The 27,506-nt window shown below is 32.2% G+C and overlaps 7 protein-coding genes across 11 annotated transcripts; 2 read left to right on the top strand and 5 right to left on the bottom strand.

Moving 5' to 3' along the window:
• Positions 1–742: 742 nt before the first annotated feature.
• On the bottom strand, positions 743–1,605 carry LOC122500194 (yrdC domain-containing protein, mitochondrial). The gene has a single exon (XM_043608987.1). It carries the CDS (start codon positions 1,603–1,605, stop codon positions 814–816), a length of 792 nt encoding a protein of 263 aa, XP_043464922.1. The 3' UTR covers positions 743–813.
• On the bottom strand, positions 1,458–2,540 carry LOC122500195 (DNA-directed RNA polymerase III subunit RPC10). The gene is made up of 3 exons (XM_043608988.1): positions 2,193–2,540; positions 1,728–2,096; positions 1,458–1,644 (listed from the first exon to the last, which is right to left on the bottom strand). The coding sequence occupies exon 2, from the start codon at positions 2,051–2,053 to the stop codon at positions 1,730–1,732; it is 324 nt and encodes a 107-aa protein (XP_043464923.1). The 5' UTR covers positions 2,054–2,096; positions 2,193–2,540; the 3' UTR covers positions 1,458–1,644; positions 1,728–1,729.
• A 279-nt stretch (positions 2,541–2,819) lies between these two features.
• LOC122500193 (39S ribosomal protein L39, mitochondrial) lies at positions 2,820–4,575 on the top strand. The gene is made up of 2 exons (XM_043608985.1): positions 2,820–3,063; positions 3,530–4,575. The coding sequence occupies exons 1-2, from the start codon at positions 3,053–3,055 to the stop codon at positions 4,530–4,532; spliced, it is 1,014 nt and encodes a 337-aa protein (XP_043464920.1). The 5' UTR covers positions 2,820–3,052; the 3' UTR covers positions 4,533–4,575.
• A 130-nt stretch (positions 4,576–4,705) lies between these two features.
• On the bottom strand, positions 4,706–6,968 carry LOC122500196. Its single transcript, XM_043608989.1, has 5 exons — positions 6,475–6,968; positions 5,854–6,273; positions 5,681–5,744; positions 5,282–5,603; positions 4,706–5,187 (listed from the first exon to the last, which is right to left on the bottom strand). The coding sequence occupies exons 1-5, from the start codon at positions 6,657–6,659 to the stop codon at positions 4,862–4,864; spliced, it is 1,317 nt and encodes a 438-aa protein (XP_043464924.1). The 5' UTR covers positions 6,660–6,968; the 3' UTR covers positions 4,706–4,861.
• Positions 6,969–9,385: 2,417 nt separating this feature from the next.
• LOC122500189 (chymotrypsin-like elastase family member 2A) lies at positions 9,386–13,832 on the bottom strand. The gene is made up of 5 exons (XM_043608980.1): positions 11,657–13,832; positions 10,907–11,129; positions 10,620–10,765; positions 9,958–10,229; positions 9,386–9,861 (listed from the first exon to the last, which is right to left on the bottom strand). The coding sequence occupies exons 1-5, from the start codon at positions 11,748–11,750 to the stop codon at positions 9,688–9,690; spliced, it is 909 nt and encodes a 302-aa protein (XP_043464915.1). The 5' UTR covers positions 11,751–13,832; the 3' UTR covers positions 9,386–9,687.
• Positions 13,833–14,608: 776 nt separating this feature from the next.
• LOC122500190 (putative lipoyltransferase 2, mitochondrial) lies at positions 14,609–16,126 on the top strand. 3 transcript variants are annotated; one of them, XM_043608982.1, is made up of 2 exons: positions 14,609–14,754; positions 15,369–16,126. In XM_043608982.1, the coding sequence occupies exons 1-2, from the start codon at positions 14,744–14,746 to the stop codon at positions 16,078–16,080; spliced, it is 723 nt and encodes a 240-aa protein (XP_043464917.1). In that variant the 5' UTR covers positions 14,609–14,743; the 3' UTR covers positions 16,081–16,126. The 3 variants fall into 3 exon arrangements, with proteins under 3 accessions (XP_043464917.1, XP_043464916.1, XP_043464918.1); XM_043608981.1 differs by lacking the exon at positions 14,609–14,754 and adding an exon at positions 14,795–14,898; XM_043608983.1 differs by lacking the exon at positions 14,609–14,754 and adding an exon at positions 14,964–15,178.
• Positions 16,127–16,227: 101 nt separating this feature from the next.
• Positions 16,228–27,065, bottom strand: LOC122500188 (ectopic P granules protein 5 homolog). 3 transcript variants are annotated; one of them, XM_043608977.1, is made up of 21 exons: positions 26,605–27,065; positions 26,119–26,361; positions 23,049–26,026; positions 22,796–22,973; positions 22,702–22,725; positions 22,418–22,645; positions 22,163–22,326; positions 21,251–22,079; positions 20,996–21,138; positions 20,732–20,909; positions 20,263–20,460; positions 20,051–20,182; positions 19,730–19,966; positions 19,476–19,659; positions 18,855–19,414; positions 18,609–18,778; positions 18,321–18,529; positions 17,996–18,241; positions 17,681–17,897; positions 17,397–17,606; positions 16,228–17,316 (listed from the first exon to the last, which is right to left on the bottom strand). In XM_043608977.1, exons 1-21 carry the CDS (start codon positions 26,626–26,628, stop codon positions 16,965–16,967), a joined length of 7,704 nt encoding a protein of 2,567 aa, XP_043464912.1. In that variant the 5' UTR covers positions 26,629–27,065; the 3' UTR covers positions 16,228–16,964. The 3 variants fall into 3 exon arrangements, with proteins under 3 accessions (XP_043464912.1, XP_043464914.1, XP_043464913.1); XM_043608979.1 differs by having other exon boundaries at positions 26,191–26,361; XM_043608978.1 differs by lacking the exon at positions 22,702–22,725.
• Between the last annotated feature and the right edge of the window lie 441 nt (positions 27,066–27,506).

The following is a 27,506-nucleotide window of genomic DNA, read 5'->3' as shown; positions in this document are numbered from 1 at the left end:
TCTTAAGTGTAAATGACGTTTAACTTATTTAAATTTAATTTGGGCATTATCGCTATTTTTAATTAATTTATTACTTTCGCCATCAACACTTTTCATGTATGTAGTTTCAAAATTGATGTATATAATAATTATTGGAAATGGAAAATGTATATGCTTCATATATATCGACTGCACTTTGAACGCCATGTTCCAGAATCAAGATCATTTATCTTATCGAGCGTTTTTAAATTAAGTTTAAGTAATGAGTAGATTTATAAGATTTTGATGATATTTTACAAGATTTAATGTGATATCCATCTTGTCAACAAGACAATATTAGTATATATACACTGGCACTAGTATACTCAATTTTTATGTATCTTGTTAACGTTATGCATTATCTTTGTTACTGAATATTGATGTACACGAATTTATTTCAATAATCAAATAAAATGTGCATCTAGGTAATGTATCAATATGTATTGCAAAATGTGAGAGTTTCCGTGGCTTAATTTTATAACACTGTGTAAGAAATTGTAAAATAATAATTAAAAACCTAGCCCAAATTACCAGTTAATACAAAATTGTATTATTTTGTGAGCATGTCACTTCTATGTTTATACATAAATTCTAAGTGACCTTAGATTGTATTATATTTATCTGTAGGCTAATTAAGATAAAATTCTTCAATATATGTAATTTTCAACATATCCAATAAAAATTAAATTAATAACATAATAATCAATTCATAAAAAACGATTTCTTTATATTTCAAAAAGTTTTATTAAATAACACTCTCATAACATAATTTTGTATATAAAGGAAATAAAAAAGTTAAAATCCAACAACAGCTTGTACTTGTGCCTCTTCATTTTTCTTTTTATCACTACGTCTTTCTTTTATTCTCTTCAAACCAAAACTAAGTAAACATTGAGTAGTTTCACTGCACGCCATGCCTGGTCGAATAAGTTTATAACATCCTGGTTCACTTAAGTCAACTATAGTAGATCCAAGTTTTCTCTTATCCCTCAAGATTGTATTGTTGGCATTATCATGAAAAATACCACCCAGATAAGGCCACAAACTTTTAAATTCATCTGGATGTAGAGTACTCGGACAATTACTTTCATTCGCACTTGTAAGTGCTAACGGTTCTCCAATATATTTAATGACACATCGTAAAAAATCCGAATCGGGTATTCGTATACCAATGGTTGAAATACCTGGATTCAGTTCCGGATTTAAATTATCGGTTCGCTTTAGAACAATTGTCACGGGACCAGGTAAAAGTTTTTCCAAAAGATCTATTGATAAATGAGAAGCTTCACCCCATGTATTTATTTCCGAAATATCACTGACGCAAATGGAGAGAAATTTATTTTCATCTCGACGTTTTATGGCGTTTAGCTTCTGAACAGTACTTGAATTTTGAGCAAGTCCTGTCAAGCCGAAAATAGTATCTGTTGGTACGGCTATAATCTTAAAATTTTTAATTAACTCAACTGCAATTCCAATACTTCTGTCGCCACCGCAAAACCAATGTTGACTGTCATTTGCAGATTTTAATTCTTCTACAGCCGCCTGTCTAATATCCTTCAATGGACCAATGTAATCCGGATTCATCATCGTTCTCTTGATATTATAGTATAACGGCAACTGCAAATTCTATAACAATGAAAAAATTTCAATAATAAACAGTTCATTTTAGATAAATTCATATGAATTATTATTTTAATTTTATGACCTACCTTTATTCGCGCCAATTGTGTCCACATTGCGGGTTGCAACATTTATAAAATGTAGTCATCGGTTCGTCAGCAGAGCGAGTTTGAATTTGCATGAAATATGCTCGAGGATGAGAGCACTTTGGACACCGTTCTTCTGTAGAATCAACGTTCTCCCAAGCAGCACTTCCTCCTAAGACGTCGTCAACTTCCTTTAGTTTGGGATATGATCTGTTGCTGATTTTTTTCGAAACGTTGAATATATACGGACAAGAGTTGCAAGCGAAGCGAAGACGGTCCGAACTTTCAATACGTATTCTATTCGAACAGTTGGGACAAAATAGTAACATTTTTCAAGAATTAATCTTGAAATGGAAAATCTATTTAAGTCATCTGCAATTAAGAGGGTATTTTAAATTAATAGTAATTAAATTTCATTCATAAAACTTTGTAATACAGTAAAAATCATTCAACACCTATTATACATACCTAAGGCAATTTGAAGAATTTGTCAACATAAATTAATATTTTTAAAATAAAGTTTCAGATCTTCCACGTTTTTTAAAGTCAACAAAGTGCACTCATGGCCCTCATGGCATTAAGTTATAGGTTATGTTATGATAATTTCATTTTATACACTCACTCTACGTTCTATTAATGATTTAATAAACTGTTTTTTAGAATAACAATAATTTAAGACATCTATTGTTTAACTATTTGGTACCACTTTGTACTAACCGTCATAATAGTAACGTTTGTTGGAGACTAGAACATTACTTATTGACATTTATTTATTATTCTATTGGTGTGGTTGGGAGCAGACAGCTTTTTGCACTCATGTGATACTCTGACAAATTTTTAGTTTTTAACGGAGTAATAAAAATCTTTGTGACATTATTATAGTTTTTCCATTCTTACATTACAAAATTTTAAATGTAGAAAACTTTTACAAATTTCTTATTATTAGAATTCTAGAATTAAATTATATACAACATTTATTATCATATTACATCATCTAATTTTTCAAATGTTTCCCGGCGAAAGTGGCGCTCCCACATCCGCATCCGGTTAAATTCGTTTCATTTTGTTCTTGTGTTCCATTTCCATCAATTTCCATATTCCACATATTCCAATTGTTAATTGGTATTACTTTTTTGTAGTTTCTATAGAATTTGTATTTTTCATAAAAAAAAAATATAAACTACGTGATATGATACGTATTAAACAAGTTTAAATTGTGATACGTGAAAGTTATAGTTTATGTGAAACGTTGTTTATAATGATTAATGTGTAATAATAAATATAACACTGATATTTAACATCTCTCATAACCTCAATAACAGGCCACAATGTTCCAAGGGTGAGAAGTGCTTTTATTGATAAATATAAATAAATTAATTGTTTTTTGTAGATTATATGTTCATCACTACTTTTAAATTGATAAGTATAATTTTGTATAAAGCAAACAATCTGTGTCGTAAAAGAATGAGAAGCATGTTTTTCTTTACACTGTAACTTTTCTGTCGCCTTACAATTTTGATAGATAATTTTAGAGAAATCTGTAAAATTAAGCTATAAACATAATTTTACAGATTTTTATAAAAAGACAAATCAATATTGCAAGTCTACGAGACATTTTTTTACAGTGTTAATAATTAATATTCATAATTAAACATTTAAATAACAAGAAATTTATAGTATTGATGTAATGTTTAGCGGGAAATTAATAAAAAATTCCATTTAAGATTGATTATAAATTTATTAATGTTAAATATAAATACTATTAATTACACTCAGCAAAATGTAATTTACGCCTTTATTTACAGGTGCAAGTCTCTGTGCTTTGGTACATTTCGACCTCAACAGCTGCATAAAAAATGTGTTAGTTCACTATCCAAATCTGAAATCATACAACGAAGGAATGTCCTGTTCAATGAGGAGAAAAAGAAACAAAGAGCAGCCATTGGTAGGATAGAGAAGATAGAAGTGAAATATTTGTCACCACAGGCGGAGGCGACTTTAGTGATGAATAAACACATTTCAACACCCTACGACTGTACGAAACACATATCTTCTAATGTGTCAACAGTTGCAGCCTTGGCAGTAGTCGACGGTAAACCCTGGGACATGAATGAACCATTGGTCAATGATTGTGAGTTGAAAATTTTAACTATGAATACACCGGAAGTAAGGGAAGTGAACAATGCTTTTTGGCGAACGTGTTCATTTATTCTCGGTTACGTAGCAAATTCTGCATTTAAAGACAATGTTGAATTGCATTTACACAGCTTTTTGTATCCAATCATAAAAAGTGGAAGTTTCACCTATGACGTTCATATAAATCTTCCCGAATGGATACCAACGCAAGCTGAACTTTTAGCAATGTCTGCATTATTTAAAAATGCCTCAGAAAAGCAGTGGCTTTGCGAAAGGTTAAAAGTCCCTCCCAATGTAGCTTTAGATATTTTTCAAGATAATCCTTTCAAGTTTAAGCAAATACCAAACATTGCTGAAAAGAATGACAATATGGTGACACTTTATCGAATAAATGATCACATTGACATTAGTAAAGGTCCAATGGTAGGAAATACTGGCATCGTGGGCCGTTGCTCGGTCACAGCTGTCCACAAATTAAAATCAGAAGACGAGAGCGAGAATTTATATCGTATTCAAGGCGTTGCGATACCCAGGGGCATTGCGATCAATCACTTCGCATATGGAATTCTAGAGAAGAGGTCTAAAAAATGGAATCTTACAAATTTAAAGTGGAAATCAAAATCGGAACAAGAGGAGGGGGAGGTTAAACTAGAAGCTGCTGCGTCGCAATGATAATTTTTAAAATAAGATTGTGTAAATAAATTTTCAATACTAAGTTGTAAAGTTTACAAATTTTATTGTCTTTGTCACATTCAATTTATCACTATCTGGTCATTTTTAATCAAATTATATCAATTATATTAAGGGATTTTGTTTCTAAAATGATTTTTGAAATCAAGTTTCATTTTTAAATTGCATTATTACTTTACTTTAGTTAAAATAAACCGCCTAGTACTTTATTTTACATTCTCTCTTAACAATACTATTAACAATATAAATAATTAAACATTTAAAATACTCGATAAAAATATACACATATGCTTCAGAGTTTACCAAATTCATCAGGAATTTTTTCCCCAGCGAGGACTTCTAAGCTCCCAGATGAAGGTGCCTGGCAATCTGTTGGACACAGAGACAGGACAAGTGACGTGCAATTTCAAGTACAATTCCGGATTTTGACTATTTCCGTTAGAAATATTCTCGATATCGTCTGATTTAAGGATTGCGCGAACAGCCAAAGGTGCCAACTCTGGCGAACATCGTAATTCCACAACGATCACCAGGTCGAAGCATGGATTTATTTCCTGCACCGTTTCCTCGTCTTCCATATCATTCCCTTCGTCCATGTATTTAAATTTATTTTCATAAGCGTATTTATTCATATTTCCTAATAGTCAAAAAAATCAAATTTTAATTTTCCATTATTGTTCCATTATTGTTCGTTTTTATTATTTTTTTTTGTACAATTTGATTTTATTTACCATAATAAAAAAATTGCCCTCCGTATTCTCCGTAACCCGAGTAGGTGGACGCTGGTGGAGCTCTAGGCAGAGGCATCGGTGGTGCTTGAAGCATCAATTCGCGGTCGTAGTGACATTTTTCGAAATGATGTTCATTTACACTTCCAACGAGTCGTCGTAATCGTAAATACATAAAGCGTTGTTCGTCTCGCCACGAATTCTCATCAGCAGCACTCGGTATTTCCAAACAAGTGAACCATGCTCTCTTCATAACGTATTTCAATTTCATCGTGACGATATTACTCCTGCTTCCACGCCCCGAGGATGCTCGAAATGATAAAACCTACCGAATTAATATTTTGTAAAAAAACTAGTCTAATTATCTAGAGAATTGTTTTTTTAATATCACTAGCATCTAACCTGTCGTCCTTCCGCTAAACAATCCAAAACATCTACTGTTTTGCATCCAGATATCAACGCAGATCTAATTACAAAGTATTATACATTTAAAAAAAGAATTCGTTTTAAAAATTAGTTTCAAAAACTCCTTCCCTAAAATATCTTAAAGTGAGAATAGTTTGCGGATTGTTCACCTGTTGATTTTACGCTCAGAGACTTTTTCGAAAAAGTTCATAAATCGTTTGCAAAGGGCAATAAAAGAAGTGATACTGGCGTCGGGACCAAGCAAAGTTGCCAACGATGCAGGATTTAATTTTGCGACACGAATTATTTTATTCAAATCGTCTAATAATGATCCAGCGTAGAAGCAAAGACGGGGGAATTCGCCTTTCCTCGGAGGGTGAGTGTATCTCCACGTGACTGCCTTTAACATTTTGTACTGAGCCCTTATCAGCTCAAAAACATTGAAAGCCTTACTGAAAGCCAGAAGATCTATTTCCGTTGTCACCTTGTACCATATCATTGATTCGAGATGATTCATTACCTCCTCCAATCGGATACCAGCGGCTAGGAAAGCACTATTTAAAACTGTCGAAGCAACTGTTGAAAATTTCCTGGAAAGCAGGACGAGAGATACTAATCTCAAAACTTTCACTTAATTTTATTATTATTATTATTATTATTATCATGATTTTAATCACACGACTAAAAAACTAAATTTTGTGACTTTTAACATTAATAAAATTGTAGATATGCAATATTAAAAAAAATTTAAATCTGTAATATTGAAAAAATTTAAAATTTAGTTTCTATACCTAGAAACTAAACGAATAATGGATGATACGTCATGTAGTGGTAAGAGACGTATTATCATTTCTAATACTTCTGGGGGAAGTGCTTCCAAAGTTACGACGCGTGAATTATCGAATTTCTGCCTCTGCGAATTGCTCTTGCATTGTAATGACGATAAGGTTCTTTTTTGCTTCTTAGTTGCGCTCATTTAATAAAATTGATTACCCTTTACAAAGGGATCTTGTCAAATATGTCGCTTTTTTTTTAAACAAAATTTCTTTCGTGACAAGAAAGAGATTTCTGAAACTATTGTCAATATGACGTTGAACCGCATTTTGAAAATAAATAATGACACATTTTTGACATTTCGTCGCAAATTGTTTTATGAAAACAAATTTTTTGATTCATCATAAAACAAAAGAATGAGTTACAAGAAACAGAAATGCACAGAAATGTTGCAAAAAGTTTCAAAAGTTCAGGAATAAAAATAACAAGGAGGAATCTTGATTTTTCATCTTGATAAAATGAATAAATAATAATTATGTGAAAGTTAATTTAATTTCGATTTCTATGATATGTCGAATAGTCTTTTTATTATAATAGATAAGAAAGAAACTTGATTCACGATTTCTTTTCTTTATTCAATTAAAAGTCTTATGGATGGAAATGAAATAATTTGTCATCACACTTTCATTTGTTTTTATTTTTCTTTCTCGTTTTTTTTTTACACTGAGAGAATAATTTAAAGTCTTGAAAAATTGTGAAAAATTGCAAAGCGAAAAGCAGTAATGTAGCTTTGGTGAGCATTATGCTCACTCCTGCGTATATATAAAAGATATCAGGTTGACAAATCTTTCTCCTCGAACTATTCTCCTCTTGTCTGCCTCTATCTCTCCCTCTCACTTTATTTTTTTTCAAATTTATGTGTTGCACATGCACATACTTTATTCTTTTGTAAAGAAGCAACACTCACTTTCCTGGGCGGCGAGGAAAGTGTGCTACTGAGTCAGAGTCGCATTATTATTCTCCGATCCCTACTGAATCATTTTATTTCCACCCACTGTACCTCGCAGCTTCTTCTTTTTCTTCTTCTTTCGTCAAATAAAAACAATATTCTCAAATACTTATTGGCTTTTTTTAATTTTGAAAAGTAATTTTAATTAATAAAAAAGCAAATCAAAATTCTATGTAAAATTTAATCGTATATAGAACCAGTTAATTATGAAGAATAAGAAAAATGATCAGTATATTAACTTTCAAGCTGCGGGAAAGTTCAGCCCAGGGCAAGCTGAATTCATTAAAATTAAATTAAAATTGGTATATTGAACTTTTATAGTTGTATTTTATTTATCGGATGTAAATATAATATATTTTCAGAAAGGAAAACTCTATTCAATATTTTTGTTTATCGTAAAGATGAATCAAAAGCGAAAACGTTTTATGGCTTTTGTAAATAAAATATTGTATATATATATATATTTACAAAAAATTGCGATGATGGTGACGACAGAAATCAAGATCAAATTCTTTCCGCCTGGACGAACAGGTGTGAAAGTTTGAGCAAGCTAAAATTAATTCCCCATCAGTATAAATCCCTGCCACAAATTAGAAAACGATAAAAAACGCTACAGTGCAATTAGTAGTTCTTTCATATTCAGCCTCATGAATTTCTAGTGATGGCAAATTAATTGATAGAAAAAAAATTTACGATAATTGAAAAACAAACATCGCCTTTTTTCTTTGTATGAAATAAGAAAAAATAGTCTTTTAGAATTTATTTAGTTTAACTACTATTTGTGCAAAATTTACATATGTACAAAATGATTTATAATATCTATGTACAAAAATGAGTATAAAAATTAACAGGGTTGCTACGCAATCTGACAAACCTCCACCTGGAAATGTCAGGGAATTTTATAAACCTTGAAAAAACTTGAAAAAGTCGGGAAATTTTGATCAAAATAATCCTAGATAATTTTTCTTTTCTAAAGTTTATTTTTCAAATCTAATTTCACTTAAATATTTCGAAATTAATTTAATTTTTAATTTACAATTAAAAATTAATTGAATTAATTTACAATTTTCATAAACAGATGAACTTCAAAAGATTTTGATTTGTAATTTTGTAAAATTTCAATTTTAAATGAATTTAATTAGAAATGTATAAAAAAAAACTTAAATTTAAAAAAAAATTTTAAACTAAAATTCTTCTGAAATTAGTTAAATTTTTTAATTGTATATTTAATTGATTATGAAAAGTAATGGATTTATAGAAGAATTTTAGTTAAGAACAGTAAAACAAATTGAATTTTGAAGCAATTGCAAATTGCAGATATTCAAAAGTTAGTAAAATTCTTCTCAGAAATTCAATTATTTTCAAAAATTTTCATAAAATTCTTGGCAAAATATTAATTGTTTTCAATAGCTTTCTTCAATTCAATGATTTTTAATATCTACTAATACTTTTATAAAAATTCCCAAAAGAATTCAATTATTTTTAATACAAAGTTATTGATTTTCATCAAATTTTTCAAAAAATGAAATTATTCTTAAAAATTGTTTTTAAATTTGTCAAGAGAATTCAATTATTTAAAAATTTGTTGATGGAAAAATTCTTTATGAAAATTCAATATTTTAATAAAGATTCAATTGTTTAATAAAATATTTATTTTTGTAGTTAAATAATTGAACTCTCTAATAAATATTTGATTTAAAAATGAATTTCAAATTAAAATCTTTGAAACTTTGAAATAAAAATTGAAGAATTTTAGTTGAAAATTCCAGAATAAAAAATAATCGTAATGATGAAAGTAATTTTTGAAGAAGTTACAGTAACAAAGTAGCAAGTTTTAATTATTTTAAATTTATAAAACATGAAGAAAACGATCACTCCGAGACGAAGATTCAGAGTGATCGATATCTTCATGTTTTATAATAATATTCTTATATTGAATATCTTAATTTTGGTATAACAAAAAATAATTATTAAATATTTATTTAAAAATGAGTTATTGATGTTTTCGAATAATTTTCGTTTTAAAAAACCGGAATTCCGTTTTTAAGCTGGAAAACCTGTAAAAGTCAGGAAATTTGAACAGAGCTAAAGCGTGGCAACCCTGAATTAGTTTTCTTCTAAAGAAACAAATAAAAATACAGGTACTATTTAAATTATATGTTAAATTCTCTTTTCTAAATTCTAAATTAAATAATAACTTATTCTATTTTTGATATAGATTTTAACTGTCCACATCATTGTGGATGGTATCTTTTATCCAAGAGAGGTAATACTGTATTTTTGTGTAAACATCGGGAAAACCTGGCCTCGCACATCCGGAGCCAAAAGATGTGACACCGACCAATTGCCAAGCTCCATCCGAACCTCGACATTGCAAAGGACCTCCAGAGTCTCCCTGTGTAGTTAAAATTTGTTTTCCCCATATTATATTTGAAAGTCGAAGAATTTTGAAAAATGTTGGTCTTGAAAATAGAAATAGTAAAATACCGACCACGCAACTTCCGGACGAACCATCCGTATGACCGGCACACAAGTGTCCATCTCTGAAGAGCACCGACTGACCGTACGCTTCGGAACAGTCTTGCGGCTCCAATAAAGGAACGGTGGCTTCTAAAAGAGCATTCGAAAGTGAGGGAGATGGCCCATATCGTCCCCAACCTGACGCCACACAATGAGCTCCAGAAACATTAGCGTCCGTCTCTGGGAGGCAAATTGTCCGCACGACTTTTGAAAGTGGAGCCGGTCTTCCTAGTTTCATTAGGGCTGAAACAATCCTCGTGTCAAATGTCTAACGAACAATTAGCAATTTTACTTTTTATTATTTTGTGATTTTTGTTTTTTCACAAAAATCTTTTTATTATTATTTATTGCAACCCAGTTGGGTTAGAAATATTTATTTATACTTTGCATTGAAAAAAACAATTCCTTATTGTTATTAAATTAACTGATTAGGATGTTAGTGCGTACTAATTAGGTCTTACTAAATAGAATACCCACTAATTAGGTCTACACACATCTGACATCCTAATTAGTTATCTTAAAAACCAAATTTTATACAGCATTACAAAAATCATTTCTCTGAAATACTTCCCGCACCTCGAGAAAAAACCTCTTCAGGTACTTTTTTCAATGAAATAATTAACAATTGCTTACCGATATCGTGAACATAATTGTTAAATCGCTCGTGAAGAATGACTCGTTCAATGGGTAATCGAGCAGATCCTCGTCCACCACCGTCCAGTTCCCACTCGCCAACTACCGCCGTCCATAGAGCTCCAATCGGAAGGTTGAAGAGTTCGCTGTGAAAGTGGATATTTAACTTTTTTCATTCCACATGCAGTGTGTATTGAAAAGTGAAATTATTATGTCTTACTATTTCGAATCGCTTATTACACTATAGGAAGTGAAAAAGATTTATTTTTTATTTTTTATTTTTTTACTTGGAAATACAGTGAGCCGCTGTGAGAATCCACATTTGGTCAATTAAAACTCCACCACACCAGTGACCAATGAAACCCATTTTCGGATGGAGGAGTTGCAAGGACACTTGCCATGGCCATGATCCTTTCTTACTCGGCTTTCCATTGAAAATTCGACCTGTCGTCGGTTGACGTCCTGAAGTTGATCTCGGCGTTCTTAATGTTATCGCTGGGCAGCCGCATTCTAGTTTCATATTTATTATTTATTTTATTTATTATTTACTGTTGCCTATAAGTTTGTCCTCCCATTTATATCTGACTCCGTTTCCACTTTAAATTCGCAATTTCAAAATTATCTAAATTTTCCGATTATTTTCCGATTATTTTAAGAATATTTATAAATTAACTAAATTGGATTTAAAAAACAATCGCGGTTGGCTTATTTTCCGCATTTAAACGCGACTTATATTGAGTCAAACTACTGAAAATTGCAGAGAGTGCGAATCAGTAGTATCGGTCGGTCTGAATCAGACAATTCGATCCGAGTTGTTTTAAGGGAAAAATGTACCTACACAAACAGCATGTACTTCATCATATTTAATATATAATTTAATAAAAAATGTCCTTTTTCTGATTAAAAAGTTTAAAAAAGTTTAAAAAAGTCGACATTGAAATACTGAAATAATTAATTCTTTCTATTTACGAACTTTGGTTTCGAAAAACAGTAAAAAATTGGTTAACAATAAAAAGCGAAAGAAGAAGTAAACTTACTCGCATTATCGTCCCTGAAGGTCTTCATCATGGCAAAATTAACCCCTAACAAAGTAAAAAGAACGACTGCAAGAGCCTCCGCTCGAAGATTCATTGCAGAACGAAGTGCGGCGCCAACCTATTTTTAAGGGTTGTCGTACATGTTTCTTTCATTTATCATAAATAACTTTCAATTCACAATGGATCACTCAATCAACTGTTTTTTAAGGTAAATGACGAAAATTCCGATAATTTCGATTTTATTTGCACTCAATCAGACGAAGAGCAATTATATCACGTGATTTTATTTTTCCTAATTATCTACCAAAATAGAAATCCACTAATTTTCTACAATATAAATTTAACTCTACAACCTTAAATATCATACTTTTTGGAATATCATACAATTTCATTGAAACCGAAAAACAAATTCGTTAATTTGAAATCAATATGACATCAAGAGTTATAAATTTTAAATTGTTAAATTTTAATGTAACCGTGGAAATTTATAATTCGTTAAACAAGGATAAAATAAAAAATACATTTTTAACAAACAACAAACAACACTTTCACTAAATAAACGGCGAATATGCAGTGAACATTGCGACTGAATGTCTGCGATTCTGAACAGAGAAAAGAAAGAACGTCCACCGCTCCGTGGCGATTCTCGCGAATGATTGCTCTGTGCCGGACGATCGATCTTACAAGAGCAATGAAAGTGATCGTATTTGATGATAGTTTCTTCGTAGAAGGGATAATACAGATGCCCAATATGAATAGACCCTATTTTTCAGAGATTACAAATTTTTCGAATTCTTCAAATTCATTTTCATTTCGTTGTAAACCGAACTAGAAAGCGGGAAATAATGCTTCAAAAAGGGCATACGTAAAATTGTTATTGTAAATCTGTCATTTATCCTTAATAACTTTTTTTTCTTCTTTTTTTTAAATCGACAGTTTTACTGACCCTCTTCTTAAAGAACGTTAAACATTTGCCCCAAAAAACAGGTAAATTACCTATTATTATTAAAAAAAAAAAAAAACCACTGAATTATTCTAAAATATATCTTATATTAAAAAAAACACTAACATTTAAAAAAGCTAGAAGCCCAACTTTTTAATTAGTTTTTTATGCATTCTATTTTTACCTACATAAAATTTATAATGTGATGGGCATTTAATGGGGAAAGTGAACCCGTCTATAGGTTTCGAAATAGATTTTCAGATTCTTCACATATATTCGCTCCGAGGGACGCGCCTGTTTGATTCTCGCATCGATAAAATCAAGCAACACATCTTGATTCTTGATTATAGACTAACGTCAATCATAGATTCATAGGCTGTTAATTATAATTAATATCCAATTCAATAGAGATCAATATTCACTATATGCTTAAAATTATGCGCCTGAAAAAGAACAAGTAAACTAATGAAACTTTTTTTTAGAAAATACTTTATTAGATTCTTCAGCAATGAATATAGTGACATCAGCAATGATTAATTTTTCATTCTTATTTCTTATATACTTAATATCTAAAAAGTGACTTTATTATCAAGGAAGAGATGAACTGCAGATTTCTCTCTCGTATGTGAATGCATGTGTAGATAATTTATTAAATCGAATGACACACCTGCTCCTCATCAAAATTGTAAAAGAAAATTTCAAAAAAAACGTCAAATATAGTATTTGCATTCCGTATTCCGTTAAAGAAGTGAAACGAACTTATGTATAACCTATATATATATACACTTTTCCTCTAGGCAATATTATATGTATATATTCATTTATAATCGTATATTGTAATATAAAAAGTGAAAGAGAAAAAGAGGAGCAATTTCTGCTGGGATTAACTCGTAAAGAAATGCTCAAATTATCTTTATTGCATTTTCACTTTCGATGTGAAAATTCAAAGTTGTTACGCAGGATATGTCGAAAGAAAGTATTCAAATTTTTTAAGCGCTAAATTGCGCCTATATCTAATATATCATATTTTTATTAACTTTACAAATACTCGCTTATGTGGCATCTACAAAAGAAGTGAATAATACTAAACATTCAGGTTTTTATTCTAACGGCTTATTTCCATATAAATCCAGTTTTTAAATATTCTTGACTCTTTGGTCTCGAAAAAGACATTTTATGAGAAAAAAAATAAGTTCAAAATTTAGCAGGTTTTTAGTGTTCTTCACGTTCATACATAATTTAAATAATACACACGCGTAAATAATATATATTTTTTTTTCTAGAAACAAAATAAATAATAAATATTATTCTTTATACCTTAGCAATTATATTGTCTATTTTAATTAATCTTAATAATATATGCATTCAACAGCACTTATCGCAAATGACAACTGATGGATGAGGAGAAAATTTTAATTCTTTTCTATTATGACAAAAGTAATAATTTTATCATATCCTCTGATAGGGTATTTTTATCCATTTCTTTCTTTTTATTTTTCACGAAACTCTCTAAATAAAACTCGCAGTGATTCAAAATTTCAGTCACTTTTCGAATCAGCAGCTTATATGGAATTATATTTAATAAAGCGACGTTCTCAGTGACTCAAATTTTAGAGAGTAGATAGAGATAAGACCGTAGATTTGCATTTATGCGAACATGCGGTTTATTCCAAATAATAAATTTACCGCTTAATATTCAAGTTTTAGAATGAAACTTTCCCCATATAACTAGATAGCATTTTTAGGACACTTGGTATATGTTATATACATACATATTTACCTGTATATTATGGTCATGCAATTATTTCGCATTGTTCTTCCTTTCTGACCGTGACAATCCAAATTTCTTGTCACACTTACGCATTTATTTTTAATCATGAATGGATTTTAACTAGTATAATACAAATTCGTTTTCCGTAAAAATTAACTGAAAATTAATTAACTTTTTATTAATAGTAATTAAAAAGAATAAAACATGATATTAATACCTATTTATCAACAAATAAAGATGACAAAATTAATATTTTCAATTATAAACACTAAAGGACATATTTAAGAAATAAATATAATAACAAACCAACACTGCCATTGTTTTCAAAACTTCCAAAGCGTGGAGTGCATGTGTCATTCTGAGCAATAATAAAATGACGAAAATGTACGATATCGTTGTTCTTTTTGTAATTTTACTACTTTCCACGTAAATCCGAATGAGAAATGACTTAAAATTTATAATATGAATTTAAGTTTGTGTATGTTTACATATGATAAAGTGTAAAGTTACTTTTCTACAAATTTGTAGGTTAGGAGCCTGTGATAAAATTTAAAAAACACTGTGTTTTAATTTTATAATAATGACATCAAAGAAAAAGGAAATGCACTATTAAGAAAATATATTCAAAACTATATTTTCACACATGTGTGATAATCATTTACACACGTGATAAGCGATTGAAATTTTTAAAAAACCACAATGAAGTTTATATATTGCAAAGTTTTTATCAGTTTTGAACTTTGAAATTTACGAAATTAACGAAGCAATTAAAAGAAATAGTAATTTTACAATTACAAATGTCGCAAAAGTACTCAATTTTATTTATTCTTACACAAAAAGTAAATCATTTTTAACAGAAAAAAATGTTACTTTATACAAAAGATAAATTAACAAACATCTAACCTCAAAACTATTACATTGAAAGCAGTAAATTTATAGAAATTTAAATTCTAATTTCACTATTTGAAACTGTAATATTTTTTTTATATTTTTTCCAGTGTAGTGAAAGTACTTTCGGTTGATCGCCTCAGTTATGGAACTGGTCTTCGATTACAGAAAGCATTAGCGGATCAGCACCATAATAAATCGCTAAAAGGTCATAACTCCAATACTCTAGTTTTATTAGAACACAAACCCGTGTACACTGTTGGTATTCGAAATAAGGGCTACAGTGTGAACGATGAAAACAAATTAAAAGCCTTGGGAGCGGAATTTTTCAAAACGAACCGAGGTGGTCTTATAACCTTTCACGGCCCAGGACAGTTGGTGGCCTATCCTATAATAAACTTAAAAGATTTCCAGGGTGGTGTAAAGTGGTATGTTTGTCAAATTGAAAAAATGATTATTCGTCTCTGTGCTGAATTGGGCATTAAGGCAAAAACTTCCCCCGACACGGGAGTTTGGGTGAATGATAATAAAATCTGTGCAATTGGAATTCATGCAAGTCGATACGTAACAACGCATGGATTAGCTTTAAATTGTAATATGGATTTAAAATGGTTCGATCACATTGATCCCTGTGGAATTCAAGATAAAGGTGTGACAAGCATTAGTGAAGAATTAAAAATGAATGTGAGAATTGAGGATGTTCTTCCTTTGTTTAAAAACGCCTTTCAAGATCAATTTCAATGTTCGCTGATTGATTTTCCTTCCGGGGAAGCTTCAGAAGTACTTCGTAGCTGTAATCAAAAAGTGCTTAGATCTTCTTAAAATTAAATTTTTTTAGCCAATTTCTGAAATAAATATTTATTAAAAAGAGTTCAATTTTTGCAGTAATTGTAATATATTTGACAATAAATACATAAACAAACGTTCATTATACAAGCTATAATAAAGTTTTATAATTATAAAATATAAAACTAAAAAAAAATTATACACAGCCTATATGTTTTGATCAAACAATTATTTCGTCGAGCTCTCAGCTTTCGCATTTAATGAAAAGTAGGGGATCACTTTAAAAAATAATTGCCTAAAGCTAATTATTATATTTCGCTTTACATAATTAATCACTAAATATTACCTGTTTCGTACCTATTTTTGTGAAAGTAGACTAAATTGTTTTAATTTTTTTTTAGAAGATAGTTTCTTTTTTCCATAGCCATCATGCGTTACAAGTTTCGTGTGAAAATAATTGAAAGAAATTTAAAAACTGTTGCATAGTTTTTCAATCCCTTGACATGATACTTATTTACTAAAAAAGATATTTTTAGGAACCACAAACTTGAACAACTTTTATATAAAAAAAATGTACAAATATACTTTCTAGGCTTATAAACTTAGTATTAACTACGAAATAAAAATAATATCGATTTTTAATCGATTTAACGAAAATACATTAAAATGTATCAGTTTATCACATCTTATTCCTAATAAATATGTGAATAGATTTCAACAACATATATATTTATATCAAAATAAACATTTAAAGTATCAAAGTACTTTAATATCTAAATAATTAGTGTGATATTTTTTAAAAAATATTTTCATCGTGTAACAAATGATGACTAGATATGGACAATACGAATAAAAATAGATGCGAAGAATTCTAAATAAGATTAAATCACTGGTATAATGGTAATTAAGCCGGATAATTATTAATCTGTCAAAACGTGTAGATACCTTTGATTATAAATTTCACCCGTCAGTGTGCCCACCACGGCAACGGCATTGTGAAGAGAATTGGCGGAATCTCTAATTAACCGGATGGCTTGTTCGATATCGCCTTTTAGTTCGAGATATTGTTTGTTGAGTAAAAGGGCTTCGAGACTTTGCATAGCTTTGACAGCGTCGTTACTTGGTCTCACTTCCATCAAGTCCGAATCGTTTGATCTCAATGGAGCCACACCGGGAGAGTGTGGCGTGAACCTCAAAACTTGTTGCTCCGATTTTGAATCCGGCATTTGAGCTAAACAGTAGACGCTCACAGCTCTACTCAAATACTTACATCTGCATTGTGGAAAAATAAAAATTGATTAATTAACAATTTTCTAAAATTGGTTCGAGTAAAAAGATCAAATTTTGTTAACCTAATTGTTATCTGAGATCCTTTTCGAAGACCGATTGCTCCTAAAATTCCCCAGCCTTGACCAGCATCATCTGCAACTGTAAGTAGTGCTCTAGCTAAAGCCTTTAAGGCTCTCACTGCAACTGTCATGTTTTCACTATATTGACATTGTCTGTAAATCAACTCCAAAGCTTTCGCCCACAAAAGTGGAAGTTTACTCTCGAACGATTCCCTAAAAGAATTAACACTGTTAAAGATACTCAAATTTTACTCAAATTTAATGTTTTTAAAAAAAATTATATTTACACAGGTTTTATGGCAGTGATCCAATCAACCAGATTTGTCAGCAGCATTCCTTCTTCCCTAATATCTCTACAAGTTGGCAATTTTTTTAATAGAATCGCATAGAGTGCTAGAGGTTTTCCTTCCACTACTAAAACTCCCTCCACTGGTGGTTGACGAGGTACGAGAGTTTGTAAGACAGAAAGTACAGCAGCCCAAGAGGGTTGAACTTCTTCGACAACTACAAAGATTCAAATTAAATTTTATTATTAGTAAAATGAAAAGAAAGCAAATAAACGTAAAAAAATAATATGTACTGTAATAATAAAAATAATCTACCATTTTGCCTGAAATAAGCCTCTAAAGCAGCTTCCATGATATCTCCCAAAATTGATGGAGATGCGATCGCAACTCCTATCACTCTCAAAATTCCAACAACAACAGGATTGTTTCCTGTTCGCTTCGACAGCCAGGAAGTCCAACTTATTTTCAAATGATCAGCTAAAACTCCACTCTGATTCACAGAAAGTAACAATTCAGTGACTAACAGTCCGGCTTCTCCAGCTTGTTGGGGTTCTGAAACAGCTAAATAATCATTTTTTTTTTAAATTAATAAAATTAAATTTATTTAATTTATATATAACTTATTTCAAAACACACTTACTGCTTGTAATAACTGCTTCAAGTTCGTCAAGCATATTTGAAAGAGCATTCGTGAAAGATCGCAAATTTGTTGACAAAAGAGCTTTGTGTCTAGATGTACAGTTAGTCAGTAATTTCATTGACGATCGGACATAAATTTGTCGCTTCTTCAATGTCGTTGGATGAAAATGTGTTGCTGTTGAATCATAAGCAGCGGCGATTTTTAATAAACTATAAACAAAAGTCATTTCTTGTTAGAAGAAATTTTTTCCAATTCTAAATTCAACTATGTATTAATATAAAAACATACTTATTGACAGCTACGTCAATTGGGTGAACAACCTCATTTTCAATAGAAAGAATCACTCTTGGATCACAACTCATAACATGCCAGTTAATTACTTGGTCAAACGAAGAAGCATCTACCAAGTGCCATGCAAACTTTTCCGCTTCCTCCATCAATTTCACAGCTTTATCGTTCTTTGAAAAAAGAAAATTGATTAAAATTTCCTCATTATTATTAACTAATTAATCTATTTGTCCAAGATATTCTTACCTGTCTGACATTCGGTTCATTTGACAATTTTACCAAAAGATTCAGCAAACAGACGTGCATTCTCGCGGAGACTGTCAATGGTTGACTTGAAAGAGTTTGATTGATCCACAATGGCCAATTAATAATCGTAAAGACACTTCCGAGAAATAAATGACTGTCCGGCAAATATTGATCTACGACTTTAATCATGAATTCCACATCGCCAATTCCGGGAGAAAATCTTTCCCATGGTAAAGACAAAAAGTTGCCGTGAATCACATTCAAAACGTGATCTTTTATTGAGGCGTGAGCGAAATTGGTGACGTAAAATTGCCAAAGAAAGCAGAGGATTTTACTCGAGGCTGGCATTGTGTCGGTTATGAAGCGTATACATTCTATGAACATAGCAACAGTTCTGTTGGCGTAAGGACCATCGGCAATAATCCAGGGAAGTAAGATTGAACGATCGTCAGTGAGCTGCTGAATCCAAGCTGCCGTCGGTTCACGTAGATTTCTCGTCCAGTAGGGAGTTATCCAAGGGGCGAACATCTCACTCAATACGGGCCAAATCTTCTCACACACTGCAAACGATAATTATTTGTCAAATAGAAAATTCGAAGGAAGAAAAATTTAGAAACTTACACTGATCAGCTAATGAGCCTCTGTCCGACTGAAGGGTCAGGACAACTAAAGCGTGACCCACCATTCCGAGAAATATGGTTAAAGGTTCGTTATAAACTCGGTATTTCGGATATAAACCATACAAGCCGTATTGTAGACGCTCGTTCATGAAATGTTTGCTTAGGAGTACTGCCGTATCGTTCATCTGTATCAAAATAAATATTTACAACACTAAACAAAATTTACAATTTAAAATATTGCAGTTTATAACATACTTCTTGTCGAGAAAGCATTTTCTGTTCGGTAGCGTAACGACGAATCTCGTCTCTAACTTTTAAGACATGCATCGGAGGAGCCGATTTCGCTCTTCCACTCAAAGCTCCCAATAAGTCTCGCCAAACATCCAAAGACAAACACTGTCCTTCACTTCCCCGCAAAATAACACTCAGCACTTCGCCATAATGTTCTGGAAATTCGTGCAGCAGCACAAGACGAAGATGATTTCGGAACAACTGAAATATTTCGAAATTATTATCACTTAGTACTACAGATTTGAATCCTAATTTTAGAAAACAATTATTAAACAATTATGAAACCTCATGCAGTATTTGTTTATCTTCTTCGGGATTTAAGCCAATGTTACATAAAGCCCGTGACACTAATTCTATAAATGTTGATCTTTCACTCAGTCTCGGTCGTCTATAGTTCAACCAACTTCCAACATCAAACTGAAAAAGTAGACAAAGTTTACATTTTTTCCAAATTGAATCAATTTTTTCAATAAAAAACATAAATTAACGAATCTCACCTTGGAAAGAAGAACGAAACATAAATCTACATTAGAACCCGTTGACAATTCAACAACAGTTTGGTACATTTGTAAAAATGACGAAGCTCCACCAGCAACGGGAGTGAAATGAGGACCCAAAAGTCCTCCGAGATTAGGTCGTTCAATTATTGCTTTTAGAAGTTCTGTCCCTTGACTTTCTTCTCCACTTATAAACAGCTTGAAAAGAAAAATATCCAAAACTTAATTATTTATAGATTTCAAAAATGAAAATTAGCATCGCCAGAGGTCAAGGAAATCAGAAACTAGAATTTTTCAGGAAAATTTGAGAAAGTTACAGTAACAATTCAGTTTTAATTATTATAGAACTCGGAGTGATCCATTTCTTCATGTTTTACAATAATATTTTTGAATTAAATTTCAAAAGGTTTGAATTTGAATCTTTTGAATAATTATTTTTTAAATAAATTGCGAATGATAGTTACATTACCTGTCCTAATTTTTCGATGCACGTTGTGATTAGTTGCTTTGTAGGCGGACACAGTGAAGCCTCCTCACTGTAAAGCTCGACTAGGTAATAAAACAATTTAACACCACTGTCTTGCACTTTGCGCAAAACTGATGTATTCTCAGTGGTACGATTGAGATTCAATTCGTGTTCAAGTAGTCTAAAGAAAAAAGTTTTTTTTGTTTTAATTCTGTTGAAGAATTTTAAAGATTTAAATTTTAAAGAATAATTTACGAATTTACTTACGCCATCAAATGATCAGCAATAACACAACCTAGGGTAACTTTACTCGGAGGTGGTTGACTAGCTTTCACCAAAAGATTTTCGTACTCTGCTCTATTTTGACTTATCATTTCATCCACTCCATCACTGACACGAGCTTCTAAAATCTAATTTATTTATTATTTAGGTATTTATTTAACAATGTATACTTTAATAATTGAATACTTGTTAAAAAATAATTATTCAGCTATTTTCATTTAGGAAAAAGGAATTTTATACCTTGACTCGAATGACTGCCGGACCTGCACAATGAACAATAGGCGGAGTTCCTGATCGTGAACGTTTCTGATTCGAAGACGTCGTATCGCAGAGAGCATGAAGTGTAACGTAATTTTCCACTTCTCTATAAAGAGTCGGGACCAATTCCAAAAAGCTACAATCCACCGCCGTGTGCTCCGAGACCATTAGATTAAAAGTCTGAGCGTAGTCCAAAATTACTTTGAAATGTGGTTTTATTAATTTAATTACTGAATCGGAATTGTACAAACAATCCCTGGGAATAGGCTGCAAGACAGGATTATTTCGATTTAACACCGGAGAAGGTACAGGTTGCTCGTAACTATTTAGTCTTCGAAATATCCTTTGCTGAGGATCCGCAGGTTCCAAGGGAGTTGAAGGTATGCGAGTGGACTTTTTGAAAGAATCCGTTTGTTGGAAGGTCATAAGCTGCCACTCCAACACTGCTTTTTGTTGGCCTTGTTGCACCGAAAAATAATCCAAATACTCTAACCAAGGATTTCTGTCTCCTTGCAGAAGGAGCATTAATTTTTGTGACATGTATTGCGGAGGTAGAGCTGGAAGATAGAGGCCAGATTCCTGCAGTCTTGGCTCTTCAAGCCACAAGGTCATTGTTTTGTAAAATTTCGCCATATCGAGATAAAATATTCTTCTTTCGTCGGTAATTAAATTTCCATTGTCCAGATCGTTTTCGGCTTTCATTTGAAAATATTCGACAGTGTCGTGCAATCTCTTCTTCACTTTTTTCAGGTAGCTTAGATTTATCATTCCTTCGAAAAATTTCTCACCCACACCACCGTGGTCAATGACTCTGTCAACGACATGTAAATATTAATATTTACAAATTTTTTAAATTATAATATTGTGAATGATTTGAATTAATTGAAGACTCACCCAGATGTAGATGGAGGTCTGCCCAGCAGAAGAGAAAAAAAATTCTGCCACAAGAGAGACAAAAGAGGATGATCTAGAGGTGTGTCGAGCGCTTGTTGGGACCAACGATAAATGGACAAACTATTTGCATTGAATGGTTGAACTTTGACAGTAGCAAAAGCTTTCTAAACAAAAGAGATTTTTTGTAAATATTACTTTCATGTATTAAATTAATAATTCAACTTTCAATAATTCTATAACGAAAGATTTCGATACCTTAAGAGCAGAGTCCAATGAAGTCTTTGTTTGTAGGCACAATTCGCGTAGAATCTCTTTCCACAAGTTTGTCTTTATCTCTCTTTCATATTGCTCCGTGTACAAAATAATGTAAGCTACCCAAATTGACTGTATAGATCCTTCCAGAAGACTCGGACAATTTGACGAACCCATCGCCCAATTCAAGAAAGAACCAAAGGAACTTGAGTTTTTCCCAGTTGAAAGATTCTGGAAAATATTTAATTTTTATTCTCTTCTTTTTGTTTTTATATTCTTATACGTACCTCATTACCATTCACGAGTGACAGCTAATAAAAGACAAAAAATGTTTACAATTTCTAAAGGAGTCAGAAAGTGCGGTAAAATAAAATTACTTACGGAAAAGAGATTTTGGAAGGTAATCTCTGTTGTCGTTCTTGCATCAATGTAAAAAAATGAGGCACGTATTATAGTGTCTAATAAATGAAGTACACTTTGATCCCGATTCCAGTCTGGTATCAGTATAAGAATATTCAACCACAGTCTTACGAAAGGCTCAGGAGTTTGTAAGCAGTATCTGAAAGAAATAAAAAATATCATAGTTACGTGGGTGTTGAGAAAAATAGTAAGAAGAAAAATAAACTACGTTTACCTTTTATAATTGTGCAAATGAGATTCAATCATACTAGAAAATAGTTTCAGAATACTGCCAGGAAATTCCGGAGCAATAAGATTTTTCGCTATTTTCATATACGTTCTGTCGGCAGTGATCAAAGCTATCACCAGGCTGAAAAACTTTTCATTTTTAAGCAAATATTCCGAACAATTTAAAAATAGTGGAATTATATTGTGAAGAGCGTGTAACATTTGTTCGTATTTGTGATAAGATTGCAGTATTTGCAACTGATCGAAGCCCTTGGAACAAATTAGAGGAATGGAATGTCCCCAGAGTGTCATTCTCAGTGCTACAAAAGCGGCGAGTGGTTGCTTCTCTTTCAGAATTGTGACTAAAATCTCCAAAGTGGGGTCGGAATCCAAATCAGGCACGTGGGAGAAAGCTTCTCCGGGGTTTATTATCGAGTACTGACTAACTGCATCCGATTCCTCCAGTCGATGAAGTCGCAATTTCGACACCATTTCCCAGATCCAGAGGGAAAATGCTTGCTCGTTACTTTGCGATCGAACTATCGACGAAACTTGCTTCACACTCTCGGCCAAGAGAGAAGCACTCTGACCAGGACTGTCCAAAATGTATTTTTTCGAAAGTTCGACCATGAGTAATGAAATACGACGGTGTACACTCGTTGGAAGATGTAGATTATTGTCATCGTCGTCGTTATCCCCTATGCCCCAGTTAAGATGCGAGAGAACTAATCGTGCCAAGTGGTTCTCAGTCGTCGACAGCGGGTACTGCAGCAGCCAAGCAGAAATTACATTTAGATCCGCAGTCTGTGGAATCCATTTTTCAATCCTCAACTCGGTGAACAAGTACAAACTCAATTTTCCCACGGAGACGAAATTGTCCCTCAGCTTCAAGAGAATATCCGACAAAAGTGATGAATACTTATCGGTCAAATTCGACAACAAAGATCTCGCATCCTTCGAACATGTCTCCTGAGTTTTTCTACTCAGAAATCCGATTTGAAAGAGATCAATAGTCGTAGCTCGGACAAATTCGTAATCGTCCTCAGATCTCGCAATCGCCATATTAGCGAACGTAGTCAGTAAAAAATAGGACTCATCCCCCGGCATGTTACTCAGCTTCTCCTCAAACTGATCGTAGAGCTTCGAAGAATTAAGTTCCGATTCCCATTCCGAGGCAGACATTTCGAACTCAGGAAGGTCAGCAATAGCCGAATCTGTATGCAAAATGTAAAATATTTTCCAGAGCATACTGGAAGAGACAATATGATAAGGAATAGCGGCAAGGTATTGCCAAGCTCCAAGTCTTCGAGAGGAGAAAATACAGAGAGTGGCTCTCAGAAAGAAATAGTCGTACTCTAATTGTATTCTCGTCAACATTGAATCATCGGTGATTTTCGTCTTGTCGAATAACTCCCACAAGTCACTTGCGTACTGCACCGTATCTCTGATTAAGGCACTTAATCTTTTTGCCAGTTGTCGATATCGAGGAGTGTCGTAGGTCTGGAGTCCTTTTTTCAACAGTCTCACTATGACGGTGGAGAAGGCAAAAATCCGCAAGATGTGATGCTCCGTAACGGCATTGCCATCCTGGTGAAACATATCGTTGTGCCGCTCAATGAAGAGGATCTGCTCGAATAGTTTATCGAGTGGGATTTGATGCAAAAGGGATATGAGATCGCTTTCGAAGAGATTTGCTCCACAGTTCGCGATGTCCTCGTCCTCTTCTCCCTCTTCGTCCAACATTACCCAAACCGTATCTCCCGTATTTCCAGTCTCTTGTAAAGATATTTGAACCTGCTCCAAAAATTGATTCCTCTCCTTCACTGGCAGGAGAATAACTGCCAGAGTAGCGACAATGTGGTCCAAATAGGGATCGTTTAGAGGCGACGAACTGAAACCTCTATTCCTCGACGGAACCGGAATTTGAATGTAACTTTTCGCCCAACCAGTCACTCCTCCCGGACACCTCAGAACATGGTTCAGTAAAAACAAATGATCCTGCCAGGTCGCTATTCTCAACAAAATAGCCACCAATTTCGACAACCAATCCCTAGTGTCAGTCACGAATTTTCCATCTTTCAACGCTCGTCTTTGAAAGTAAAATAAAATCGATATGCACATTCGAAGTTCTACAAGTTGTGGCATCATGTGAGAGGAAATCTGAAAAGGCTCCAAACTTATCGGTGCGTTTTGCCGCAAATTAGCAAAGTCCTTGCAAGAAATACAAACTCTCTGAATGTAGTGCTCGATTTGTAATTTCAGTGTCTCCGATTCGTAGCAATATAACGCGTGTGTATTATGTAAGGACTCTTTAATAGCAGAGAGATTTTTCGTCAGGGCCGCTAGGGTTTTTTGATTAAAATGAGCAACCGAATATTCATGACTCGCGTTCACGGGATTCCCATCCTGACATTCGCCATATTCCGTGATTCCAGCCTTATCCAAACACCACAGTTGCTTCTGAATATCCTTACAAGACTTTTTCAAAGTTTCTAATTCGTGAGAGTTGACAGTCAAATGATTCTGAACACGTAGATAACTCATGACGAGTTCTTGAAGTCTGTGCTGCTGTCGAATACTGTGACCCCGAAGTTGGAAATCCACAAACTCATTAATGAAACTTTCAACAAGGGACAATTCTTCATTACTGTAAAGTGCAGCCAGTTGTGTTTCCGTAAAAGGTTGCAACTTTTTCACATCCTTTAATTTACTTTTCTCCGCTATTGATGGTTGTACTTTCAAACTTAATTTTCCTGAAGGATGTTCTTTTTTCAGAGTTTTAGTCGCTTCTGACGAAAATTGGAGAGATTGCTCTCCAATATAATTCTCGATAATAGGAGCCGATGGGAATGTATCCTCCATTCTAATCGTTGAGACATTGATTCTAATTTCTTCCAGTTCTGAATTTGATTCAGCTTGTTCAACTGGTGCTGAAGCTGTGGGAATTCCTGTGTCTGTTTCATCTATAAAATGTACGGTACGTTCCTGTATGGGGAGAAAAATATTTTTAGTAGAACTTACTTTTCGTTTGGCATTAAAATAATTTTTAAATTAAAAAATAAGATTATGAAAATTACTTGAATAACTTTAGCAGAAGGCAACTCATCTTCTTCCACAATTACAACTTTATAATTTTCGTTTTCATATACCTCAGTGTCTATTGCGGCTGAATGTAATTCACTTTCCATATTTTCAATACCTTCACCTCGAGGATAATTTGTTGGCGACTCCCCAAGTAGGCATTCAAATTCTTCCAGAGTTGGAGCATCGGGTATTTCACGCACCAAATGAGAAGATCGAGCACGATCTCTCTTTTTTTTCTAAGCAATAAATATTCAATTATTAATCTTATTAATACATTTTTTTTAATAATATATTTTCTATATTAAATTAAAAAGTTTCATAATTCAGATAAATAAATATTATTTCACATACTTATACAAATGGAAATAAAATTTGCCTAATTTGTAAATTTAAAAGTTATTAAAACAATACCTAGATGCATGAAATATTTATAAAGAAATATATTAAATGAAATGTCAAACTATTATAATGTTTCTTACCTGTCGTGGTTTTTGTTTCTCCATCACAGCTGTTTTTCAAATAGATTGACTAACTTAGATTCTTAATTTGTAAGTGTACGTGTATATGATATATGTTGTACGTACTTGCAAAGTTGCAAAAAAACAACGTCAATTGTTTTGTTACATTGCAAATATTTTATCAATTCTTTTCAATATGATTATTATCAATATATTTTACTTGAAAAAGATATTTGTAGATATTGTGAATCATTAAAATTTTCACATGATTTTACAATGCGTATAAAGAATTGATTTTTCTTAAAAAGAAATGGCATCCTTTGTAATGATAATATTATTTTTCTTTATTTTAATACGATTACTTTCATCATAACTGAACACTGGTTGAGTCATAATAAATTTAGATTAACACTATTGTAATATAACTTTTGTTTTTGTTTTTTTCTCTCTTCTGTCTAAATAGTTGAAGCAGAAGACATTTCTCGCACCCCTACTGTTATCGACAGCTGATAAGTCCAAAAAGCTTAAAAATAAGCGCGATAACTATTGAAATTTGAATTGTCTTTTTGCCAATTGTTTTTATATCATACTATCATAGAAAATAGTCAATTAAATTTTTTTTACTTTATAACGTATGTTATTACTAAATAGGATAAAAATAGGAACCGTTGGTTATTTAAAAATAGATAATTGTATTTTGTTTTTGAAAATATTGAAACTTGAAGGAAATTTTTAAAACAGTATTTATTAAAGAACTTATTTTTAGAATAAAGGGAATGAATTATGAAAATATTTAATAAAATAAGTTGTAGAGGTTAAGTAAACGTGAGCTAAAGACATAACCACAATATTCGCGAAAGTTTCGGTTCACACAAACGACATAGCAGACAAAAAAATACTTGTATCCTTTACTATCTCATACT

Source organism: Leptopilina heterotoma, unplaced genomic scaffold (assembly GCF_015476425.1).
Source record: "Leptopilina heterotoma isolate Lh14 unplaced genomic scaffold, ASM1547642v1 Lhet_182, whole genome shotgun sequence".
NCBI classification, from domain to species: Eukaryota; Metazoa; Arthropoda; class Insecta; order Hymenoptera; family Figitidae; genus Leptopilina; species Leptopilina heterotoma.
Note: the sequence above shows the minus strand (reverse complement) of the source record. Positions and strands in the feature narration are given on the sequence as shown.